Source organism: Physeter macrocephalus, chromosome 8 (genome assembly GCF_002837175.3).
Source record: "Physeter macrocephalus isolate SW-GA chromosome 8, ASM283717v5, whole genome shotgun sequence".
Classification (NCBI taxonomy): domain Eukaryota; kingdom Metazoa; phylum Chordata; class Mammalia; order Artiodactyla; family Physeteridae; genus Physeter; species Physeter macrocephalus.
Genome location: NC_041221.1, coordinates 155,391,286 through 155,409,886, shown reverse-complemented (window position 1 = coordinate 155,409,886; position 18,601 = coordinate 155,391,286). Strand labels below are relative to the sequence as shown.

The window sequence follows — 18,601 nt, the reverse complement described above, 5'->3', positions numbered from 1 at the left end:
CATTTGCATGGAATATCTTTTTCCATCCCCTCACTTTCAGTCTGTATGTGTCCCGAGGTCTGAAGTGGGTCTCCTGTAGACAGCATATATATGGGTCTTGTTTTTGTATCCATTCAGCAAGCCTGTGTCTTTTGGTTGGAGCATTTAATCCTTTGATAGTTAAGATAATTATCGATATGTATGTTTCTGTTACCGTTTTCTTAATTGTTTTGGGTTTGTTTTTGTAGATCCTTTTCTTGTCTTGTGTTTCCCACTTAGAGAAGTTCCTGTAGCGTTTGTTGTAGAGCCGGTTTGGTGGTGCTGACTTCTCTTAGCTTTTGCTTGCCTGTAAAGCTTTTGATTTCTCCATCGAATCTGAATGAGATCTTTGCTGGGTAGAGTAACCTTGGTTGTAGGTTCTTCCCTTTCATCACTTTAAGTATATCATGCCACTCCCTTCTGGCTTGTAGAGTTTCTGCTGAGAAATTAGCTGTTAACCTTATGGGAGTTCCCTTGTATGTTATTTGTCATTTTTCCCTTGCTACTTTCAATAATAATTTTTCTTTGTTTTAATTTTTGTCAATTTGATTACTATGTGTCTTGGCATATTTTTCCTTGGGTTTATCCTGTATGGGACTCTTTGTGCTTCCTGGACTTGGGTGGCTTATTCCTTTCCCATGTTAAGGAAGTTTTTCACTATAATCTCTTCAAATATTTTTTGGGGTCCTTTCTCTCTCTCTCTTCTCCTTCTGGGACCCATATAATGCGAATGTTGGTGTGTTTAATGTTGTCCCAGTGCTCCCTTAGGCTGTCTTCATTTCTTTTCATTCTTTTGTCTTTATTCTTTATTCACTGCTCCATGGCAGTGAATTCCACCATTCTGTCTTCCAGGTCACTTATCCATTCTTCTGCCTAAGTTATTCTGCTATTGATTCCTTCTAGTGTGTTTTTCATTTCAGTTATTGTACTGTTCATGTCTGTTTGTTTGTTCTTTAATTCTTCTAGGTGTTTGTTCTTTAATTCTTCTAGGTCTTTGTTAAACATTTCTTTCATCTTCTTGATCTTTGCCTCCATCCTTTTTCTGAGGTTCCGGATCATCTTCACTATCATTATTCTGACTTCTTTTTCTAGAAGATTGCCTGTCTCCACTCCTTTAGGTGTTTTTATGGGGTTTTATCTTGTTCCTTCATGTGGTGCATAGTCCTCTGCCTTTTCCTTTTGTCTGTCTTTCTGTGAATGTGGTTTTCATTCCACAGGCTGCAGGACTGTAGTTCTTCTTGCTTCTTCTGTCTGCCATCTCTCCATTTTCTTATCTGTAATATGGGAATAGTAATAGGACATTCCTCATGTTAAATGAGATGATACATTTCAGTAACACTAGATCATGTCTGGAATATAGTAAGTGGGCAATTAATTTGAGGTATGTTTATTTTTATAGAGAATGCCAGAGCTGAAGTCACCTAAACCCTACAGTAGATGTTCTATCTACTCTGCAAAAAGCAAGAACATATCACAAGAGCGGATTATGTGAGAAATTAGTTTCCCAGCTAAAATAGTTGTAAAATACAAAATAATGTCAAGTGTTCTTGGAGATATTAAAACAAAAAATTTTAAGAACCTTTGTGGGAAATGACTCAGATGAGCTCTTTAGAACTTTTTGAAATTTCAGTTCATCCTCTAATTCTTAGATTCAGTAATTGGAATTTTCCCTCAGAGCTGAAGTCTTTAATGTTTGTTTTACAGCTCACAAAATATGTATCAATGTATTTTTTGATAACTGACCTTTTTTTTTTTTTTTTTTTGTGGTACATGGGCCTCTCACTCTTGTGGCCTCTCCCATTGCGGAGCACAGGCTCCGGACACGCCGGCTCAGCGGCCATGGCTCACAGGCCTAGCCACTCCACGGCATGTGGGATCTTCCCGGACCGGGGCACGAACCCACGTCCCCTGCATCGGCAGGCGGACTCTCAACCACTGCGCCACCAGGGAAGCCCGATAACTGACCTTTTTAAGCATCCTAATTTTTCTCTATTAATCCTGCATACTAATACCAGGGGGTTCCTTTATTCCTTGTAATTAGAATAAGTTGTGCTTTTAGGTAACTGTACATTTTGAACAAAGGAAAAGTGTGTGGTGAATTAGAACAATACGTTTTGAATATAGTTGAGGATAAGGCAGCTGACTTTCTTAAAAAATATACAAAGATGCTGAAAACAATTTTTTGTGTGTGGAATAGCTGGATGGTTGTCTAGATAAAGAAATCAAACAAAGTAAAAGTCAAGAGTCATTTTTCGATAATCTCTGGTTGAAATCCTAACAAGTTTTCACATGTTAAGGCACATGTTTAACCATGTATTCTAGCTCCTGAAGTCCCTCTTGAAGAATCTGCTGAAAGACCCCAAGTGTGTCACGTTGATGATTCTGAGTTATTTCCTATTGGCTGAGTGGCAGAGGCATTTATTATTACTTAATAACTGTCTTTGGTCATATTCAAACTTGGAATGATACAGTAGTATCAGTAAATCTCAGGTAATGACACCATAAAATATCTATTATGGCTTTGATATGAAATGCTGGCATAGTTGTTGTATTTCTTGATTTTATGCATGCCTTTAGTGACCCTTATTTTATGTTACATATTTAGTTTGCTTGCACTATGTCGGTATTTTATGACATAAATCATTTTTGGATGACAGTGCCCAATGGCTGAGGAATAAAAATTTATCTAAAAATCTCTTAGCCCAGTCAGAATAATCGGCATTCCCCAAAGGTGGCTCTCTTCATGCCACAGTATTCAGCCCCAAAGAAGACACATTTCCACTTTTAACTATAGAAGATTTGCTACAGTTAAATGGGGTAAATTTTGTAGGCATCCTTGACTGTTTCCTTTGATTGAAAACAGAACTGTCTTCATATATTTCACAATGGTCTTGAAACTTAATCAGGATGCCTGCCTAATGAGTTACTAGCTTCACTTCAAAGACTCCTAGTAGTGATGCTGAGTAATTTAAGGCCCATTAAGGATCTTTATCAGGATTCAGAAAGGCATGTTCATGAAAAACCCTTTAAGTATATTTGTTTTATTGACTTATTCTTAGAGAAACAACCCTGTTACAAATCTGAAAGTCCCCGAGAATAGATTTTGATGTTGATCGTTGAGCTTTTCTGAGTAAGATTCACTTCAGGGTAGCTTCTTCTGTAAGGATGATTTTGACTTTTAAATTTGCTTGATAATTTTTTATATAAATTAAATCAGACACTTAATCTAGAGAATTACTTCAAAATCCTCAGTTTGGGAATACTTATGACCATGGCTGTCTTTGTTCTATGTTGTTGTTATTATTATTTTTTTTATTTTAATCTTGGGTTATTGACATATGCCAACACCTGGCAAGGTTTTTGAGATAGAAATAAGGCAAAAATTGTTCCTGATCTCACAAAGCACCTAGAAAATATGCAGATTTGTTACATGTCAGTACTTTGTCTTAAAAGTTGTTAATAAGAATTTCATATACACATATGGCATGATGACTCTTTTGAATATTTATGTATCATATTTTATAGCTCTGCTTTGCTTATAAAATAAGTTTGTGGGTATTCTACATTTCTTTATGTATACAAACATATACATATGCACACTACCAAGTAACCACTGAATTTACTCATTAACAGTGAGTAATAACAAAAGATGCAGAATATTTAATGTTACAGATTTTTTCCTACTTTTATCGTCTCACAACGAAGCAGGATGGCAAGTTTTTAGTTCAGGTTTTCAGGAGCAACCTAGTATTGGAGCGTGTAAGTGACTTATCTCAGGTCACTCATCCTGGTTTGTATGATCAGGATTCCAAATGGATTATTTTGGCTACAGTTTCTGTTTTAATCCAACAAGAGATACAAATGCTTATAAACATCAACTAGAAAACATTTATATATATTTTTTAGTTTTACAAAGTATACTATAGCATTAAAAAAAGTAAAACATCGGTGTGAATATGAATGTTGTTGATGTGAGAAAAACACTTTATTAATACTTCATTTTTAAAACATGAGTAGAAACTCAGTTGCTTCTGCAATAGAATTAGTCAATTTATTTTTCTTGCTCACAGCACTAGTGTTCACAGATGTTAGTTGCCATGAGTATGCATCAGCAGAAAGTGTAAACTACAACCTGTAGTAGCAATTGCAAATTTCACCTCACTTACACAGTCAGTCATCTATTTATGGCTCTCCTTTTTTATGGTATGTATGCTCTTGTACCTTTCATGTCTTTTATGTTCATTCTATCAAATGAAGTTGATTTTCTCTAGTGTCTCAAGATGGAGATTGCGTCTGCTATTTTTCATAAATAGCATGAGAATTTCGTATGCCCACTATGCACCTAATTATATTTCCTTTGAATATTTCTGTTCTACACAATTCAGTTTCCTGTATGTTAGTGGTAATTCAGGTTGGATCTACACTTTGAAAAAAAATCAGTGGACCAGTGAAAAATTTAGCCAAGTATGACATAGCCAAAATAAATTGTCTTTTTTTAACCCTGAGTAAATGTGAATGTTAATTTTTATAATTTATAAAATATAGGTATTTGATCAGTTACATTGAAAGGAAAAACAATCAGTTCGATACTAAGATAAACTCTGGTACTAGTTAGGTAATGCTAATTAAGTGGATTAAAATTTACTTACTGTTAAAAATATAAAAAGAATCCCTAAAACCTAAGACACATTGTAGGTTTAAAAAAAGAGAAATGATGCAAGAAAATAATCCTCCAAATAAAAGATTTATGCACAACAAAACCAACTTCTTGACTCTGTATAATTCATGTATTTATCCTTTCAACAGATACTTTTTGATTCCCTTACAGTAAATAGAAAGAAGTCTGTGTCTTTAAACAGCTTAAATTTTACTGGGAAAAATAGTTCTTACAAGAAAAGAAATATGCAAGATAATTGCAGATTGTAGTAATTCCTTGAAGGAAATAAACAGCTAAGATGGAACATTAGTTAAGGCAGCCACTTTGGGTGGGCTGCTTAGGAAAGCCCTTTCAGAGGAGTTGATTTTTGAGCTAAAGGATCGGAAAAAATGCTCTGTGAGTATCGGGGGGACACATGTTCTAGGCAGAGAGAGCAAATGTGAAGGCTGGAAATAGTGAGTGAGGACTTGGTATGAGAAAATATTGGGGAGAGAAGGGTGAGATTACTCAGGGCACAAATAGGCCATAGCCAAGACTGGATTTTTTGGAAGAGCCACTGAAGTTTTAAAGAGGAGGGATAAAATCTGATCTATGGTTTTAAAACATCTGACTGTTGTATGAATTATAGTTAGTAGGGAGGCAAATGGAGAGGCTAGGAGACTAAGATACTATAGTAACATGGAAGTGAGGCAGTGGGACCATAGACACTGAGGAAGACAGTGGAGATGGAAAGGAGTTGAGGCAGAATAGCCATCTCCTGGTGAAGGAGAGCAAGGAACCCAGGATGAACATCACCCCTAGCATGCTCACTTATCCCTAAACAGGAAAACAAAAATTAACAGAGCACAAACCTTAATGAAGAAGTAATCAAACTAAAGAGGCATGAACTACTTACATTAAGTCATTTAGGTATTTCCATCCTACAACTGAGGAGTAGGACTCTCACACCTAACTAAGGAATTTAAGAGATTCAGTCTACCTGGACTACTTGTCTAAGCTCTGCCCAAGACCTTCTAATGAAAAAGGTCTAGCTATGGATTGTTTCTCCCAAGCTGGATCTGCATCTATTTCTCTGTTTCCAACACACAGTATAGTACCTGTAGGAGCAGAGTAAGCCAAAGTTGGTCAAATTTAACATCAGTTTCTCCTCTTAGTTTTTTTCAGCAGATGTGAAGGGCCTATTGTGTGTAGGGACTCTTTTATATTCTTTACATAAATTATTCTATTAGTTCATACAGAAACTCTGTTAGGCTATTATTACTGTTGCTAACTAATGCCCCCTTTTTACAGACAAAGAAACTAAGGTTGGTTAGGAGATATTAACCATCTTGATGTGTATCACAGTTAATGAGGCAGAATTAGAATCCAAACCTATGTCTGTTGTGTTTTAAAACTTCTGCTTTTTCATAACATTGTGCTGCCTTATTGATCAGAAACCAAATTGATAAATCATTTAGGGCTGTATGTTTTTTGGTTCTTTCTAGCAGGTCTTCAATTAGTGAAAAGTGAGATTAGTGAAAAATGGTGACAGAGAAATATAAAGACATTAAAGAGACATATTCATTTCTCCCTGATAAATTAATAAAGGTACAGTGTATCCTAAATAAATAACTCTGCCAACCGATAGGAGGAAGCTCTCCAACAGGCCTTGAGAATATCAGATTATTCAGGACAGAGCAAATCAGGTGACAGATGAAAGGCATATTGTTATACTAACATACTTGCAAAGCACCACACTATGTATAGAAAGGTCAAAAATGATGGACCAAAGCCAAGATTGTTGGAAGGTTTGATTTTAGGGTCTTGAGAAGGGGAGGAGAAAACAAATGTGAGCGCAAGAGTAATATCCATGTTGTTTTTCTCAATCATCTTTGATGCTTGTAAACTAGAGTCCTGGGATGGCCCCATCCCACCCCCAAGACCTTCTGGAGAATGGGAACTGCCTGTTTAACAAACGTTCCCAGGTGATTTGGGTAACAAGTAGGTAATGGACCACATCTTAAGAGAATACTGATTTAGTCTACTCTGTTTAATTTACAAAGCATCATGAGGCTCATCAAAGAAAATGGTTATCCAAAGTTGTAGCACTCTTTTTTTTTTTGTTAGAGCTTAAGCTAAATCAGTCTCCTAGAGGCCCAGTGCTGTCTTCTTTGAGACTTAGGTTTAATTTTTCCAGCTCAGTCATGGACCAGCTAACAGCATGTATCATTGATATTTCTCTTCTAGAATCACAACCACAGCTGCCTGCATGATGGACCTGAGGCGGTACCCACTGGATGAACAAAACTGCACCTTGGAAATTGAAAGCTGTAAGTTTTTCTGACAATCCAGTTAGAGTCTGGAAGGAGACCAAGGGCTATTTCAGGAATTTATTATATGGAATTGGTTCAAATAGCTCCAACAGGCTTGGAAAAATAGGTGGAGATGGCAGCATGACACGAGATGTCCTTATTACCTTTGCCTTTCACAAATGTTATCTCTGCAATTAATTGCAGAGTAAAAGTGGCCTCTGGATTAGTTAAAACATTCATAGAGTGCAGATTGGTGGAATGTTTTTTATTTCAAGGGACTATTTTCATTGTTTCAAATTTATTTTATATTCTTGCTGAAGGCCATATGATGAGCAAGATTGGTATATGTGTGTTTTTATTCTCTTTCCTGTGCTGACCTGTTTTACAGTGTTGGTGCTTTTCTAGGCCACAGTTTCAGCATCCTTCTTGACGATTCAGTCAGCTACCCTGTTGAGTGGGCTAAAGTGTTTATTTCATAACCCATTTCCATTTCAGAGGTCACACAGAGAGGTCGTTTGAGGTGGAGTAGGTTTTCAAATCTTTTTTCTCTCTCAATTCTTTGCAATGTTTTCCTATTTAATCCTATCAAACAATTGGAAGCTGATGATTTTATATCCAGCATTCTAGGTAATCACTAGCTTGACTGCTTTGTGGATACTCTCAGTCTTTGGGAGGAACTCTAGCCTTGGCGAGCCATGAAATTCTAAATCACTGCTCTGAGCAGAAATACTGCATTTATGACACATTGCTGGTATTTTTGCCCATTTCAAAAAATAGCTTCGAGGGATAATTAAATTTACATGCACTTTTTGAAGAACCTGATTGCATACTTGTATTTCCAAATCATCATTATTTTCACATTAGATTTTTGCCATAAAGAACTATTGAATGAAATTGGTCCAAGGGATTTTGATGATTATTTTTATGTAGATATCTCTCGGATAATTTTGCATTTTTGTAACTCACAACACAGTTTAGAGAATAATGTTCTTCAAAGTTCAAATTCTTTGGTTGTTTCAAATCGCTGATATAAGGATATTTTGAAAAAAGTATGTTGCTGTGTACTACTAATGAATTTTTGTGGTAAGAGCATTTTTTTGTGGTAGAATTTGACTGGAATTTTAAATAATCATAATTGTACATGGTTAAAGCACCTGCACTGATGTTATGTCACTTGCGCCTTTCACAACCCTCATAGTAGTAAACAAGGCCTTTTTATTTTGAAGAACCAATGATGCCTAAGGACACAGGCAGCATCCAAGTGTTCCATGTAATTAAAGTATAATTCTGACATGAATATTCTTTTTGACATGAATATTTAAAAATTAACATGATAACTCCTGGACTTCCCTGGTGACGCAGAGGTTAAGAATCCACCTGCCAATGCAGGAGACACGGGTTGAAGCCCTGGTCCGGAAGATCCCACATGCCGCGGGGCAACTAAACCCATGTGCCACAACTACTGAAACCCGCGTGCCCCAAATACTGAGGCCCACGTGCCTAGAGCCCATGCTCTACAACAAGAGAAGCCACCTCAATGAGAAGCCCGTGCACAGCAACGAAGAGTAGCCCCCGCTCACCACAACTAGAGAAAGCCCTCGCACAGCAACGAAGACCCAGCATAACCAAAAATAAATAAATTACTTTTTTAAAAAAACATGATAACTCCTTAGACTTTTAGAAAGTTTAAGTTTTGCAAAGGGGCTTTTACATATCTCATTTCAGTTCATAATTACCCTGGTAAATGATATAGATTTTTCCAGTTTTTTTGAGATATAATTGACATATGTCATTCTGTGAGTTTAAGATATACAGTGTGATGATTTGTTATGTGTATGTATTGCAAAATGATTACCACAATATGGTTAGTTAACACATTCACCACTTCACATAGTTACCTTGTGTGTGTGTGTGTGTGTGTGTGTGTATGTTAAGAACTTCTAAGATTTACTCTATTAGAAACTTTAAGTATATTGTGCAGTATTGTTAACTATAGTCACCATTCTGTAGATTAGATACTCAGATCTTATTCACCTTATGAATGAAAGTTTGTACCCTTTAACTGTTTCCATGAGTTCAGTATATTTTTAGATTCCACATATAAGTAAGATCATACAGAGCTGGTCTTCCTCTCTCTGACTTATTTCACTTAACCTAATGCCCTCATGGTTCATCCATGTTGTCACAAGTGGCAAGATTTCCTTTTTATAAAAGAATAATATTCCATTCTGTGTGTGTGTGTGTGTGTGTGTGTGTGTGTGTGTGTGTGTGTGTGTGTATCATCTCTTCTTTATCCATTCATCCATCAACAGACACTTAGGTTGCCTCTATGTCTTGGCTATTATAAAGAATGCTGCATCAGTTAATATACGACAAAGGAGGCAAGACTACACAATGGTAGAAAGACAGTCTCTTCAACAAATGGTGCTGGGAAAACTGGACAGCTACATGTAAAAAAAATGAAATTAGATCACTCTTTTACACAAAAATAAGCTCAAAATATATTGAAGACCTAAATGTGAGACTGGACACTATAAAACTCCTAGAGGAAAACATAGGCAGAGCACTCTCTGACATAAATCGCAGCAATATCTTTTTCAATCCATTTCCCAGTATAATGGAAATAAAACAAAAATAAACAAATGAGACCTAATTAAACTCAAAAGTTTTTGAACAGCAAAGGCAACCATAAGAAAAACAAAAAGACAACCCACAGATTGGGAGAAAATATTTGCAAATGATGTGACCGGCAAAGGATTAGTTTCCAAAATTTACCAACAGCTCATGAGGCTTAATATCATCAAAACAAACAACCCAATCAAAAAATGGGCAGAAGACCTAAATAGACATTTCTCCAAAGAAGACATACAGATGGGCAAGAGGCACATGAAAAGATGTTTAACATCGTTAATTATTAGAGAAATGCAAGTCAAAACTACAATGAGATATAACCTCACACCAGTCAAAACAGCTATCATGAAAAAATCTCTAAACAATAAATGCTGGAGAGGGTGTGGAGGGAAGGGAACCTTCCTACACTGTTGGTGGGAATGTAAATTGGTACAGCCACTATGGAGAACAGTATGGAGGTTCCTTAAAAAACTAAAACTAGAGCTACCATATGACCCTGCAATCCCACTTCTGGGCATGTATCTGGAGTAAAACATGGTCCTAAAGGATGCATGCACCCCAGTGTTCATTGCAGCACTGTTTACAATAGCCAAGACATGGAAGCAACCTAAATGTCCATCGACAGAGGAATGGATAAAGAAGATGTGGTACATGTATACAATGGAATATAACTCAGCCATTAAAAAAAATGAAATAATGACATTTGCAGCAACATGGACGGACTTAGAGATTGTCATACTGAGTGAAGTAAGTCAGACAGAAAGAGAAATATTGTATGATATCCATTATATATGGAATCTAAAAAAAAATGATACAAATGAACTTATTTACAAAACAGAAACAGACTCATAGACTTAGAGAACGAACTTATGATTACCGGGCAGAAGGGTGGGAGTAAGGGAAAGTTAGGGAGTTTGGGATGGACATGTACACACTGATATATTCAAAATGGGTAACAAACCAGGGTCTACTGTATAGCACAGGGAACTCTGCTCAATGTCATGTGGCAGCCTGGATGGGAGGGGAGTTTGGGGGAGAATGGATACATGTATATGTATGGCTGAGTCACTTTGCTGTGCACCTGTCACAACTTTGTTCATTGGCTATACTCCAATATAAAATAAAAAGTTAAAAAAAAAAAGAATGTTGCAATGAACTTGGTCGTACAGGAACTTCTTAGCGCTAGTGATTTAATTTCTTTTGTATATGTACCCAGAAGCAGGATTGCTGGGTCATATGGTAGTTCTGGTTTTAATTTTTTGAGAAACTTCCATACTGTTTTCCATAGTGACTATACTAATTTACATTCTTATCATCAGTGTACAAGATTCCCTGTTTTTCACATCCTAGCTAGCAAGCACTTATCTCTTGTCTTTTTTATGATAGCCATTCTAACAGGTGTGAGGTGGTTGTTCATTGTGGTTTTGATTTGCATTTCCCTGATGCAAATTCTTTTGCATGTGGTTATCCAGTTTTCCCAACACCATTCATTGAATGAGACTATCGTTTCTCCATTGAGCATTCTTGACTCCCTTGTCAAATATTAGTTGGCCATATATGTGAGGGTTTATTTCTGGACTGTCAGTTCTGCTCCATTGGTCTATGTGTCTGTTTTTATGACAGATCCATACTGTTTTGATTACTATAGTTTTGTAGGATAGATTAAAATCAGGAGTGTGATACCTCCAGCTTTATTATTCTTGTTTCAGATTGCTTTAGCTATTCAGGATCTTTTGTTCCATACAAATTTTACTATTGTTCGTTCCATTTCTGTAAAAACTGCCATTGGAATTTTGGTAAGTATTGCATTGAATCTATAGATGGCTTTGGGTGGTGGATATTTTAACAATATTAATTCTTCTGATTCATGAACATGGGATATCTTTCCATTTATTTGCATCTTCTTTAGTTTCTTTCATCAATGTCTTATAGATTTCATTGTACAGATCTTTAACCTCCTTGATCAAGCATTCCTTATCTCTAAGTATTGTATTGTTTTTGATGCTCCTGTGAAGAGGATTGTTTTCTTAATTTCATTTTCAGATAGTTTATTATTAGTGTATAAAATTACAGCTGATTTTTATATGTTAATTTTGTATACTGCAACTTTATTGAATTAGTTTTTTGTAGCAGCTTTTTAGCAGTCTTTAGGGTTTTCTATATGCAAGATCATATCACCTGCCAACAGAGACAGTTTTACTTCTTTCTAATTTGGATATCTTGTATTTCTTTTTTTCTTGTTTGATTGCTATGTCTAGGACTTTTAGTACTGTGTTGAATAGGAGTTGTGAGTGGGCCCCCTTATTTCTGATCTGAGAGGAAAAGCTTTCAGCCTCTCATCATTGGGTATGATATGAGCTGTGGGCTTGTTATATAATGGCCTTTATTATGTTAAGGTACATTCCTTCTAACCTAATTTGTCAAGGATTTTTATCATGAAAAAAAGTGTTGATTTTTTCAAATGCTTTTTCTGCATCTATTGAGTTAATTGTATTATTTTTACCTTTCGTTTTGATTTGCATATGCTGAATCATCCTTGCTTCCCAGAGCTGAATCCCACTTGCTCATGGTGTATGATTTTTCCAATGTGCTGTTGAATTTGGTTTGCTAGTATTTTGTTGAGGATTTTTGCATCTATATGTATCAAGGATATTAACCTGTAGTTTTCTTTTCTTGCAGTATCTTTATCTGACTTTGGTGTCAGGGTAATCCTGGCCTTGTAAAGTGATTTTGGGAGCATTCCTTTCTCTTTAATTTTTTTTGAATAGTTTAAGAATAATTGGCATTAATTCTTTTTTGAATGCTTGGTAAAATTCACAAGTGAAAACATTTGGTTCTGGTCTTATCTTTGTTGGGAAGTGTTTCATTACTGATTAAATCTTTTTACTTATCTCTTACTTATAATTGGTTTGTTCATATTTTCTTTTTCTTCATGACTCAGTCTTAGTAAATTGTATGTTTCTAGTAATTTATCCATTTCTTCTAGATTGTTTAATTTATTGGCGTACAACTGTTCTTAGTAGTCTCATGACCCTTTGTATTTCTGTGGTATCAGCTGGAATGGAATGTCTCCTCTTCCATTAATAATTCTATTTATTTGTGCCCTTTTTTTTTCTTGTTTAGTCTAGCTAAAGGTTTGTCAGTTTTGTTTATCTTTTCAAATACCCAACTCTTAATCTTCTTGATCTTCTATGATTGTTTTATTTTCATTGGTACCCTATTTTCTATTTTATTTATGTCTGATTTAATCTTTATAATTTCTTCTTTCTGCCAACTTTGGGCCTAGTTTTTTCTTCTTTTCCTAGTTCCTCAAGGTATAATGTTAGGTTGTTTATTTGAGAACTTTATGTTTTTCTTGATACATGAGTTTATAGCTATGAACATTCCTCTTGGAACTGTTTTTGTTGCATCCCATAAGTTTTGTTATGTTGTGTTTCTGTTTCATTTGTCTCAAAAAATTTTTTTTCACTTTTGATTTATTCTTTTATCCATTGATTGTTCAGGATTGTGTTGTTTTATTTCACATATGTGTGCATTTTCCAGATTTCCTCCTATTATTGATTTCCAGTTTCATACCATTGTGGCAGGAAAAGTTACTTGATATAATTTCTATCTTCTTGAATTCTTTGAGACTTGTTTTGTGACCTAGCATATAATATATACTAGAAAATGTTCTGTGCATGCTTGAGAAGAATGTATATTCTGTTGCTGTCAGGTGGAATGTTCTGTATGTCTCAGGTCCATTTGTTCTACAGTATTGTTCAAATCTACTGTTTCCTTATTGATTCCTGGTTTGGATGCTCTAACCATTGTTAAGAGTGGAGTATTAAAGTCCCCAACTATTATTGTATTCCTGTTTATTTCTCCTTTTAGTTCTATTAGTATTTGCTTTATATATTAAGGTGCTCTAATGTTTCATATATATTTACAATTGTTATATCTTGATAAATTGACCCCTTTATCATTTTATAATGACCTTCTTTGTCTCCTGTGGGCATTTTAGTTTAAAATCTATAAGGTAGGTATTAATATTTCTGTCTTTACACCTAGAGAAACAGACTCAAAGAAGTAAATTGATTTGCCCCAGATTATGCAGCTACTGATTGTCACAATTTCTCTATACCGATGTGGTAATTGTTAGCTGATTTATCTTAGTAAAGCCCCTGATTTTGTAGGGACCAGATTAACCAGAAGATCTGTATTCTAAAAATCGAACAAATAGCCTATCCTTATGAAAAACTGGAGTTTATTCATATTTAGTCAGACAGTGAATCATTGTTATAGAGAATAAAACATGGTGTTATATTAGTAACATACATGATATTATTATAAGTACATAGTTAACTAATTATATTGAAATAAGTTTAGGATCCTATCCCTTAAACAACTAGCTTTGAAGTTGATGCCTGACATTTCACCTTATTTATCGTTTGTTTCTGTTAAGCAAACTCTAGGCATTCATCCATTCTCCTGCTCCCTCTCCCCTCCCCCCTTCTCCTTACTTCCTTCTTCTCTTCCCTCCTTCCCCTCTTTATTTCCCTTCCTACCTCTCTCAAATGCAAATGAGCCTAATAGTTGCATTACTAAATCACTATCATCTTGTCTCCATATCAACAATTAATATATTGGTTCCATTCCAGGATAATATAACTTGATTCTGGGAAGCTTAGAGTAGGAGAATATTAGGATTGAGTTTATTGTTAATTCATTCATGCTTTCATTCATTCAAGAATTTATTTATTCATTAAATATTAATTGAGCACTAATTATATACCAGGTATTGTAATAAACTCTAGAGACATAATGGTGAACAAAAAAGACAGTATCTCTGCCCTCCTTTATTATAATGAGGAAGATAGATTATTATTTAAATAAACACATATATGAATGTAAAAATTGCATTAGTGAAAAGTGCTACCAAGATGAAATATTTAGTTCTTTAAGATCTTAAAGGAAGATTAGAGCAAACCTTGAAATAAAGTGCTGAGGAATCTTGAAGGCCAGTATGGACTATGCTTACTTTATAACTTTTCTTAAATTTAGAGGGATGGAGAAGCTCTGTAGAATTAATGGGATTTGCTGAACTAAATGGGGCCCTGATAATATTTACCACCATGTAGGCAATGAAACCTAATTGCCAAAATAAAAAGGAGAAATCCATCTCCAGGTATTTCCAGTCTTTTCACTTAGAGCTAGTTCTCCTTACTTTATACCTACACGCTTCTGTTACCTGTGTGGTCAGCTACATCATACTTTATCCACATAATTTATATGTATATGTCTATATGTTTCTCTGAATCTTTCAGTCAGTTTGGAAAAGGTATACTGGGGTACTCACCTATATTTCTAGGGAAATGTCACCCTAAAAGCGCCAAATGAGGACAAAGTTACAAGCTAGCCTATATAAATAAAGTTCTTTTGAACTTTGCTGTTTAGGAATAAGATGAATTCTAATAAAGAAACAATACATTGTCCCAGGTGTGCTGATGCTTTGGAAAGTATGATGCTGCCAAATATAATTTAAGAGTATTAAGACAAGTCAAAGACTTATCTCTTTTTAAAAATATATACAGTTCAAATTATGTTACAGAGACACAACATTCCATTATACTCCAAGGCCACTTAGTATGTTTCGTTCGGGAATGAAAGTAATGGAAAAAGGGTGAGGGGAGTATTACATATCTTTAAAAGGGGAATAGTTAGGGGGCTCCTCTGTTGTATGCTGAGCCAGCTCAGCTTCTCAATACCAGTATCAGCTACATGGTCCCTCTCCCCTCCTCAGAAGGGTAAGGTTGTCTTATACAGTCTTCATCCCCATATCCAAGTCCTCCCATTGGGACATGTGAACTGCTTGTCTGAAAGGAAGTATGGAATCTTCTCAACTGGATCCATTGACAGTCTCCTCACATTACCAAAACACAAAGGTTCCTTTTTTTCTCATTTATTTGTGTGTTTTTATTTCAGCCTGTCTCTGGGTGATTTGGACTGGACAGTGTCAGCATCCCAGAGAATAAGATCAGTGCTCTGTTTCTCAGTGGTGTTGATTTTTTGGTCCATCTCAGCCTTAGTGCGACCCATAGTGAATTAGAGAGTGTAGAAATTTCTCAGCAGCTCTTTCCTAGACGGCTTCACAGGACTATGCCAAGTGTTTACCAAGACAGCCAGTCAGGTCTCTCCTTTTAGGATCTTAAAAAAAAATTCTACTACTGCCCTTTGTGGCAGCATCAGAAACCAGTTCTTGCTGGCCTCTCATAGTCACTGACTACCAGAATGACATGGAGAACGTCACCCTACTTAGCTGAGCCTTGGTTTCCTCATAGATAAAATGGGGATAATAATATCTACCACCTGAAGTTCTTATGAGGATTAAAAAACTAATATAGATAAAGAATGTAGCACTTTGCTTGGTACATGGTAGACATCTAGATAAACAGTAACTTCAGTAATTAATAATTATTTTTATAACATTAATTTTTGATTATTATATATAAAAAGTCCCACACTGCCACAGATCTTCCCTAATTTTCAGATCTAGTAAATCCAGCCAAGAAGAGACCCAAAGCACAGCACTGCTCTTGTCAACCTTTGTAGATTTTCATCTAGCCCTTGATTTTATTTTCCAAGAAAATTTCATTGTCTGTAGGGCTATCTACTTCCTCATAGATTGTCTCAGCCAGCTGTGCCTACAGTATAAAGTCCAAGTTAATTTCTTTTACTTCTTCCAAAAGGAAAAGAATTAGTAACTAGCTTCAAAGTCCAAAGAGGGAGATTTAATAGTTCTTCGACATCTGTACTTAGATGAAGTGAAAGGATAGTTCATTTAAAAATATAATCCATTTATGGTTTTGTTAACATTTAAGCAGGTCCAGAGAAGACAGTCATCACCTGCTCAACATCTAAAGCCTCTGTGGTCAAATATGAAAAGGTCCCTGTGAGGGTGTTGGAACAGGCATCTCTTCTTCCTAGCGATATTCACCATGCTTTAGGAAGCAGAAAATATAACTGTGCTTGTTGTCATCTTATTAAATTCCAATTTAATATCATATAAAAACATCTTCCTATTAGGATATTGTTGGAAGAAAAACTCTCTTTTCTTTTCAACTGATTCATTCTAAATAACTCTTATTAAAGAAGTCAATGTAGATGGATACATTTAAGCAGCTTGGATAGTGAATCCAAATTTACTATGGCACAGGGTGAATGTATTATTTTAAGCTGGTTTTGATCCTTTTATTTTTTTTAATATTTTAATTTTATTGGAGTATAGTTGATTTACAGCACTGTGTTAGTTTGAGGTGTACAGCAAAGTGATTCAGTTGTACATATACATATATTCATTCTTTTTTAGATTCTTTTCTCATATAGGTTATCACGTAATATTGAGTAGAGTTCCCTGTGCAATACGGTAGGTCTTTGTTGGTTACCTATCTTATATATAATAGTGTGTGTATGTTCATCCCAAGCTCCTGGTTTATCCCTCGCCCCCATGTTTCCCCTCTGGTAACCATAAGTTTGTTTTCGATATCTGTAAGTCTGTTTTGTAAATAAGTTCACTTGTATCTTTTTAAAAAAATTAGATTCCACATATGAGTGATATCATATGATATTTGTCTTTCTGTCTGAGTTAGTTCACTTAGTATGATAGTCTCTAGGTCAATCCATGTTACTGCAAATGATATTATTTCATTTTTTTTATGACCGAGTAATATTCCATTGTATATACGTACCACATCTTCTTTATCCATTCCTCTGTCTTTGGACATTTAGGTTGCTTCCATATCTTGGCTATTGTAAATAGTGCTGCAATGAACATTGGGGTGCATGTATCCTTTTGGATTATGGTTTTCTCTGCATATACGGAGGGCTAATATTTTGGATCCAGGTTATGCTATGTGCTGGTCAATATTTCAGTAGATATACATACAGAATTTTAAGAACTTAGAAAACCAAAAGAGAGCATTGTGTTTATCCACTCCCAAAGTGAAAATTAGTGACACTTTATAGTATGTCAGTAGGTTAAAAATACCTTTCACAGAGGAAGTGGTGATCAGATAGGGTTTTGAGCTCATGGGGGATGGTGGATGAGAAGACATTCATTGAATACAGATGCTGTCTGTTATGGGTTCCTCCAGCTCACAAAACAGGTCACTTAGCTTCTTCAAGCTGTGGTTTCTCATCTGTACAATATTTTGATACCTTGTAGGTAATGAGATAATCAAGACAGAGATCTTTATACAATGCTTGGTACTGATATTTCCATCAGTAGCAGCTGTTTTCATTATAGCATGATTATTATCATTATTAAATTATACCTGGAATATTGTGCTCAGTTAGAGTCACAACATTTTTAAAAGGGATATTTAGCAATCAGAAAACTAAATATGACTGACACATAAACCAAGGAGTATGAAGAACCCAGTAGAAGAAAGTAGACGAGGGGCATATTTCCCTTGAGGAAGGGAAGCTGGGAGAGGGAGGATGGCAGTGTTTAAACAGGATAGCTATTTTCAAATCACTACAGACTTTCCTTTTAAAAGAGCAGACTATGTCTGCCCTAAGGGCAAAACTAGATTAATGGTAAAAGACGCCAAAAGGCAGTTTTTTACTGGAATATATTAAAAAAAAAAAAAAAAAGAAGGAAAGAAAGAAAAGTTCGTAGCAGTTGCAGCTGGTAAAAAAAATCCAGTAGGTTGCTGTGTGCTGTAAAACCATTTTCTAGGAAAGAAGGAATTCTTGCATTGGGCAAGTGGTGGGATTATATAATTTCTAAGGAGCTCTGAGTTGATGTTTACTTGGCATCAGCAAAAATATGTAGGACTTTAGTTAAAGGACATTTAGGAAATCACTGGTTTATGTGAGGATGCAGCTCCCATATGCATATACCCCTGGGAACAGTGCTATTTAGGAAAGATGAAAATCATATCCCTGCTAAGATTTTAAGTAGAATGGTGTGTGTGTTTTGCTGATAGTCTGTTGCCATGTTGCTGGCAATCTTCCTTTTCTT

General features: G+C 35.5%; 1 protein-coding gene across 3 annotated transcripts in view; it reads left to right on the top strand.

Annotated features, from left to right (window-relative positions):
- GABRB2 (gamma-aminobutyric acid type A receptor subunit beta2) overlaps window positions 1-18,601 on the top strand; it is a 280,323-nt gene that overhangs the window by 127,046 nt on the left and 134,676 nt on the right. For all 3 annotated transcript variants that reach the window (XM_024115831.1, XM_024115832.1, XM_024115830.1), the window contains exon 5: window positions 6,902-6,984. In XM_024115831.1, coding sequence (XP_023971599.1) covers window positions 6,902-6,984 — 83 coding nt within the window. The remainder of the gene's footprint in view (window positions 1-6,901; window positions 6,985-18,601) is intronic.